Here is a 6,768-nt window from a genome sequence, read left to right as displayed (position 1 = left end):
CTCATTTAAGGAAGGTGTGGAAGGGGAGGCCCAGGAAGGCGCTTCCACCTGCCGAGGTTGCCCTGAGCCTGGGGCCAGAGACCTGACCGAAAGCCGCCCCAAAGCGGCAGTGGAAGGCAGAGGGCTGCTGGGTGACAGAGCAGAAGCATTTTGGGGAAGTGACCCGTGGCAGGCAGTATCTGATGTACTTCCTCTCCCCCACACTCCACCCCACCCCCCGGGCTGCCCGCCCTCTCTAGCTCTTTCCTTTTCTCTCTCATGGTAGGGTTGTGCGTCAGTTGCCGAAAGGTGGGGACATTTCCTGAGCCTTTGCAACACTGAGACGTTGTTGGACCCCATTCGGAGTGCTGCGCCTGGCAAGTGCCACCCTGGAGCGGGAGACCCCTGCTCACCCTCTCTCTGGGTCCTGGCAGCCTCCCGGGCCCCAGGCTTGTGCCTGACCATGTCCCTGGCCGAGGCCATCAGCCTCTGGAATGAAGGGGTACTGGCAGCCGACAAGAAAGACTGGAAGGGAGCCCTGGATGCCTTCACTGCCGTCCAGGACCCTCACTCCAGGATTTGCTTCAACATCGGGTGCGTGCACACCATCCTGGAAAACATGCCTGAGGCGGAGAAGGTGAGTGGAGGCACCTCTCCAGGGAGCCTCCTCCTTCGTGCCTTTGTCATTAGTGGTTCTCCTCCCAGGCTGCACCTCAGAAACCTCTCGGGAGCTTTCAAAGAACAAAAGCTGACCAAGCCCCATCCCCAGGGGATCCTGATTAAATGGGCTTGGGGAGCAGCCTGACCAGCTCCTGTGTATTTTTTTTCTTTTCTTTTCCTTTCTTTCTTTTTTTCTCCTTCCCCCCAAGTGGTTCTGCTGGGCACTGACTGGCTGGGAACCGTGGGCTGTGGGTTGTGCGCTCCTTTCTTCTCCATCTATTCACTTCAAATCATTCTGGAATTGTTCTTTCACACCTTTATGAAGACTCCCCTAGTTATGCTTTCTTCTACGAACTCGTGCTGGCTCCTGGATCCTCATCTTGCTGCTGCACACCTATTAGAAAACTCCTCTTTGGGCTTTCCAGGAATTTCATATGTGTGAGCTTTGCCTGCCCTAGAGAGCAAGGGGAGACGCTTAAGAAAAATAGGTGTCCTGTCACGTGACAATTCTCATCAGTTATAAGGGGCACTTTTTAAAGGAGAGGCTGGCACGAATCATACCATGTTGATTAATGATGTCTGCAGAGGGCACGCTGTGGGGTGTCTCCTCAACTGTTTTTTCTCTGTCATATTCCCCATTGTGGGGTTGAGCCCTCTCAGTGATCACTGTTTGGGTGGGTCAGGGAAAGCTGGAGAGGGTTTGGAGTGTGGGAGCAGAAGATCTAGGATCGAATCCCACCTCTGCCTATTTCTGGACTTGGGGTTCTGGCAAGTCATGAAGACTTCCTGAGAGGGGCAGACATTTTGAGGATGAAGTGAGGCACCAACTACTAGTAGATGCTGTGTAACTTCACACCATTGTGTAAATGTTAGCTTATTCTCCCCCCCTTGACTGCCAGTCTTTGCAAGGGGGTGTGGACAGGTGACTGACTCCCCAGCGTCTTTAGAGACTCAGTTCCTCCCACAACCATCCTGGCCATGGCCATGACCAGCCAGTGAGCAAAGACAGAAGAGAGCAGCCACTTGGAATACAATCCAAGCACACAGTCCACATCAGACCCCAGGGTGGGCAGACGGAAGCAGGCAAGGGTCTCACATCTGGTGGGAAGAGGCCTGTACTCCCCAACTTCCCACAGAAGCTGAGCGAATAGCACCCCAGATTCCAGGGGCTGCTGGAGGCAGAGTGCACACGGTTGGGGAGAGAGTTGGGCCAAGCATGTCCATGTGTCTGGACACAGCTATGCCATCACCTGCCTGCTTGCCCCCTGCCAGATCCCCCTCCCCCGCACGAGATCTGTCCTCACATATTTCTGCTACTGGTGCTCAGTCGCTGTACCTTTCTTTGATTCCCTGGGTCAGGCCCTATCCCAGCATTTTATAATGCATTCTGGTTATTATTTTAATTGCATGATATTTATTTACTTAATCAACATAATACTGTATATAACAGTTTAATTGTTCTCCTATTTCATTACTTTTATTATTTTAATCCGGTCAATAATCTCAAAAGGCAAAGATTAACATCTCCATCTTATAGAAACACCTGACCTCTAAGTTTCTTGTTACCTTCAAGACATCGACCGTTCTCATACCCTTTTTTGCCTCTCCCTCTGGGCTCATCTCTCCTTCCTCACTGCCTAGCTCCTGGATCAGGTCTGGACCCTTCTTCTCTCCACAGGCCTTCACCAAAAGCATTAACCGAGACAAACACTTGGCAGTGGCGTACTTCCAAAGAGGGATGCTCTATTACCACATGGAGAAGTAAGTGGTCCAGTGTTGCGCAAGCTGGGGAAGTTTTCAGAGAAGCCAGGACATGGTTTTGGCACTGCTAGACTTTGTGTTTGTGAAGTATCCTTCCAGCTTCTGTTGGGAAGTGTGACTGACCGTCTCTGGACAGGTTATGCAATAGGTCAGCGTGAGGCAGAAGCCTTCCCCAGGGAAGGAGGGAGGGAGTGCATGCCTGCCGTCCAGTTAGCAATCAGCAAACTCACAGCGTACAGGGACCTCACGTAACCACCACAGGCCTTCCCTCCAGCTGGTGTGACCCCTCCCTGGCATCCCTGATGGGTCATAGCTTGGGCAGCACTGGTTGGTAGTATTTTGGCCATCACGGGAACACCCATGATGGTCTTCTACTAGGAGGCAGTGAGCTGTCACACAGTGAGGATTTGCGTGAAACCACATTGAGACCTTCCTTCATTCCTACAGGATGTGTTTTCAAAAGGCTGGTTTAATCCATTCAGTGAAATACCATGTAGCTACCAGAATGAGAATGTAACCTATTAACATTCTATATATAAGGATATACTAATACAGATAAATAAGTGGCATTTATATTAATATGGGAAAAAATTCATAGCAGATGTTAAATTTAAAACACAGATTTCAAAAGAGTATGTACTTTTTTTTTTCCCCCCAAAACAGTATGTGTAACATGTATCCCATTTCTGTTTGACAGAATGGTCTGGAAGGCCATAGGCCAAAACATTGCCAGCAGTTCTTTCTGGGTGGTGACATTATAGGGATTTCAATTGTCCTTCGTCTAGCCTGTCTGTATTTTCTGTCATGTAATTCCATGTTGACTATACAGTCAACATGGAATTATTAATAAAAAACCAAAGAATTAGAAAATGAAAGTTGATCTCAATTCCCACTACTTGCCCCCAGGATACCCCCAAAAGAGACATACAAATAACAAAGGAAAAATATTCTAAGCATTCACTTAAAATGTGTTAGGGGATGGCAAACTTCCCTTTGTAGGAATTGTTTCGTTAGTGGGCACAAGTTCTAGGGAAGGAGAATTTGGCTCAGCCTAAGGAAGAACTTTCGAACAGTGAAAATGGTGGTGGGGGCATGGTGTGGGTGGCGTGATGTGGGTGGCATGGTGTGTGTGTGTGTGTGTGTGCGCGCGCGCGTGAGAGAGAGAGAGAGCGAGAGCGCAGGAGCAGCAGGTGAGGTGGGGCTTGATGGGATGGAGGGGAGATGGCAAAGAACATCTGGGGATTGAGGAGCGATGGGACTCTCGTCCGGGGCAATCTTGAAAGGCTTGGATCTCAGGGTCTAGTCAGAAACAGTCTGGAAAACTGCTGTGCTCAGCTGTTGCCAGGGGCAACCACAAGAAGCTCAGAGGACTTGCAAGATGTAGATGCGACCACCTGAAGGGGGAAGGGCAGTGGGAAGACTTCCCTTCCCAGAGGAAACCCACAGACACAGAGGCTATCTAGGGAGAGAAAGCTGGGGACCGAGGGAAGCTATGTACAAGCATTTGCCTTTTGGTGGCGTCCTTCCTCTGTCTCCCTTCTTAGCATGATTCTTCCTCGTTCCCCTTCCTCATCCTTATATTCTCCAGATGGATGGAATTCCCAGGGAGGCCAGAGCACCAACCCTCCAGCTGATCTTAAATCTCAAAAGACAAACTCTAAAGCCATCCTTTAATTAGCTCTAACAGCCTGTACTGAGGGGAGAGAACTGACAAAGAGGGAAGGCTCCCACAAGAAATTTTTACACAAAAATGTCCACGAGCCCCAGAACCTGCAAGGTTCAGATTTTAAGCGAAGCAGACAGATCTTAGATCTAGGAATGAGACCGAGGATTCAGTTCGTCTGTGGTTGATAATAGTTAAATCTGAGAGAAAAATCTACTGAGGTTCATCTTCAATTCAGCAACGGTCTACTGAGGAAACAATGTAAACGAGGCACTATACTGGACTCTGAACTGCCTGCTTTTCTTTTGCTCATCTGTTCCCATTGGTGTCCCCACCTCCCAGGCTCTGCTCTTGACCCTTTCCCCTTTTATCCCAACAGCAGTGGTTGGGTTTTTTTTTCATACTTATTTATTTCAGAGAGAGAGAGAGAGTGAGTACACGTGCAAGAGCACAGGGGAGGGCAAAGGGAGAGAGGATCGCAAGCAGACGCCCCACTCAGTGCAGAGCTCGACTCAGGGCTTGATCCCAGGACCCTAGGATCATGCCCTGAGCCAAAATCAAGAGAAGAGTCGCGGGGGGAGGGCACCTGGGTGGGTCAGTGGGTTAGGCCTCTGTCATCAGCTCAGGTCATGATCTCAGGGTCCCAGGATGGAGCCCCACATCGGGCTCTCTGCTCAGCAGAGAGCCTGCTTCCCCCTCTCTCTCTGCCTGCCTCTCTGCCTACTTGTGATCTCTCTCTCTCTCTGTCAAATAAATAAATAAATAAATCTTTTAAAAAAAAGAGAGAGAGAGAGAGGAGTTGGACACTTCACCAGTTGAGCCACCCAGGCACCCCAGAGGTGGTTGTTTAATGGCAAAATGTATGGCCTGTCTTTCCAGAAGAGCACACACATCCTTCTATGTACAATATCAGGGGGTTCAGTGTCCCCTAAAAATCCATACGTGAACCCTAAGGGATCTCACCCTCTCCCATAGCATTGACCCTCACCTGTAGTCAATCAGCTGCTAAATCTCTCCCTGGGATCAACCTGTCTCTTCTCCAAACTTTGTCAAGTTGACCTCTCAAGTTCTTCAATACACCCATTTTTCTCCACCAGCACCACCCTGGTTTAGACCCTCATTTTCACCAGGACAACTGAAATTACTTCCAAACTGCTTTTCCAACCCCTAGTCTTATTCCAGAGCGATCCTCTTTTAAAACAACAACAACAACAACAAAAACACCAAAAATAACAAATGTGGGGCACCTGGTGGCTCAGTTGGTTGAGTGGCTACTTTCAGTTCAGGTCATGATCCCATGACCTAGGATCGAGCCCCGAGTCGGGCTCCCTGCTTGGAGAGGGAGCTTGGACGAAAGGCTCCCTCTCCAAGCAGGGAGCCTTTCCCTGTCCTTCTGCCTGCCTCACTGTCTACTTGGACTCTCTATGTCTCTGTCAAATTAAAAAAAAAAAATCTTTAAAAAAATAAATGTGATCCGCTTAATAACTTCCAGTGGATCCCAGTCCTACAGGATGAAGTTCCCTGGGCTGCTCCTACGTGGTCCAGCAGCTGCCTATGCTCCCACTTGTCCTCCACCAGTTTGCCCTGGCGTGGCTACCACTCTCTTCTGCGCCTTCTAAAATAGTACCTGTCCAGAAAACAAAACAAAACAAAAAAATAGTATCTTTCCACTCGGTGACAGGGGTTGGCTTGTATATTTGTCTCCTTGACGACTCTCTTTCTTGAGAGATGAAATCTTATTCACTCATATTTCTGTGTCTAATCCAATAATAAATACTTATTGAATTAATTAAACAAAAGGAAGCGAAAGGTTGCTTAAAGAGGTTTCCTTAAAGGAACTTTCAGTTTAAGGAACCTTCAAATTAAAAGCGGAAACAGGTCACAAACGCTAGGAGCTATCATGCAAGGTGGAAAGGGGCAAGTGCTATGAGAGAGAATTTTGAAATAAGTGCCCTAGGCACATAGGAAGATTACTTCTTAATGAGGGGGCTAGGGATCCCTCTAGATTACAATGGGGGTTGTTTAGGGTGACGATGGGATGTGCGCTTTTCCTCTCAGCTCCCACTCCAGTCCCCGCCCTTCTCGTGTTGCTGTGCGGCCCTCCCGTCATTATGAAGTTCCACAGGACAAAATTTGGGTGCATTTCTGAGAAGCAGGTGGGGCCTGGGTGCCGACTATGACCGACCCTCACCTGTCTGACCCAACCTTGCCCTTTGAAAGGGGAAAGGAGCTCTACATGGTGGCGGTTCCAATTCTGGGCCTTAGGAATCTCAGGGCCAGGTTAGGAACAGCAAACCCTGTAGACGGAGCCAGCCCACGGAGGCAACACAGCAGAGCTTCTCCATGGTGTCTTTGCAGTGGGAAAGGGTCTGAGCCCAAGCTCCGCCTTGGAGGGCTCTGACATTTTGACGTCCTCCAGCTCGCTAGAACTCTCCAGTGTCCTGGACACAGGTGCGTGAGGGGCAGGATTCTGGACTGCAGGGGACTTTGTGGGATGGGAACAGTCAGGAACGGCGGTGGTTACTGAGAAACCTCAACAGAGAGGACTGCCAAGATGGGGAGTATATACCCTCTTGGGCTCAGAGCTATGGAAAGCCCCTAGAGGTTGGTGGTGTGTTGGTGAACCCCTACCTGGAGGAATGGGAGCTCTGGGTCCAGAGCAGGGCTGGGGTGGGGGAGTGTCGTTGGTAGGGACAGCGTGGGAG

The 6,768-nt window shown here is 49.6% G+C and overlaps 1 protein-coding gene across 1 annotated transcript in view; it reads left to right on the top strand.

The window, feature by feature from the left end:
* Positions 1 to 265: 265 nt before the first annotated feature.
* The window catches only part of NCF2 (neutrophil cytosolic factor 2), a 30,835-nt gene continuing 24,332 nt past the window's right edge, over positions 266 to 6,768 (top strand). The window contains exons 1-2 of the mRNA XM_059412754.1: positions 266 to 616; positions 2,318 to 2,400. Coding sequence (XP_059268737.1) covers positions 443 to 616; positions 2,318 to 2,400 — 257 coding nt within the window. The 5' untranslated portion in view covers positions 266 to 442. The remainder of the gene's footprint in view (positions 617 to 2,317; positions 2,401 to 6,768) is intronic.

The sequence above is a fragment of the Mustela nigripes genome, chromosome 10 (genome assembly GCF_022355385.1).
Source record: "Mustela nigripes isolate SB6536 chromosome 10, MUSNIG.SB6536, whole genome shotgun sequence".
In the NCBI taxonomy this organism is placed as follows: Eukaryota; Metazoa; Chordata; class Mammalia; order Carnivora; family Mustelidae; genus Mustela; species Mustela nigripes.
Note: the sequence above shows the minus strand (reverse complement) of the source record. Positions and strands in the feature narration are given on the sequence as shown.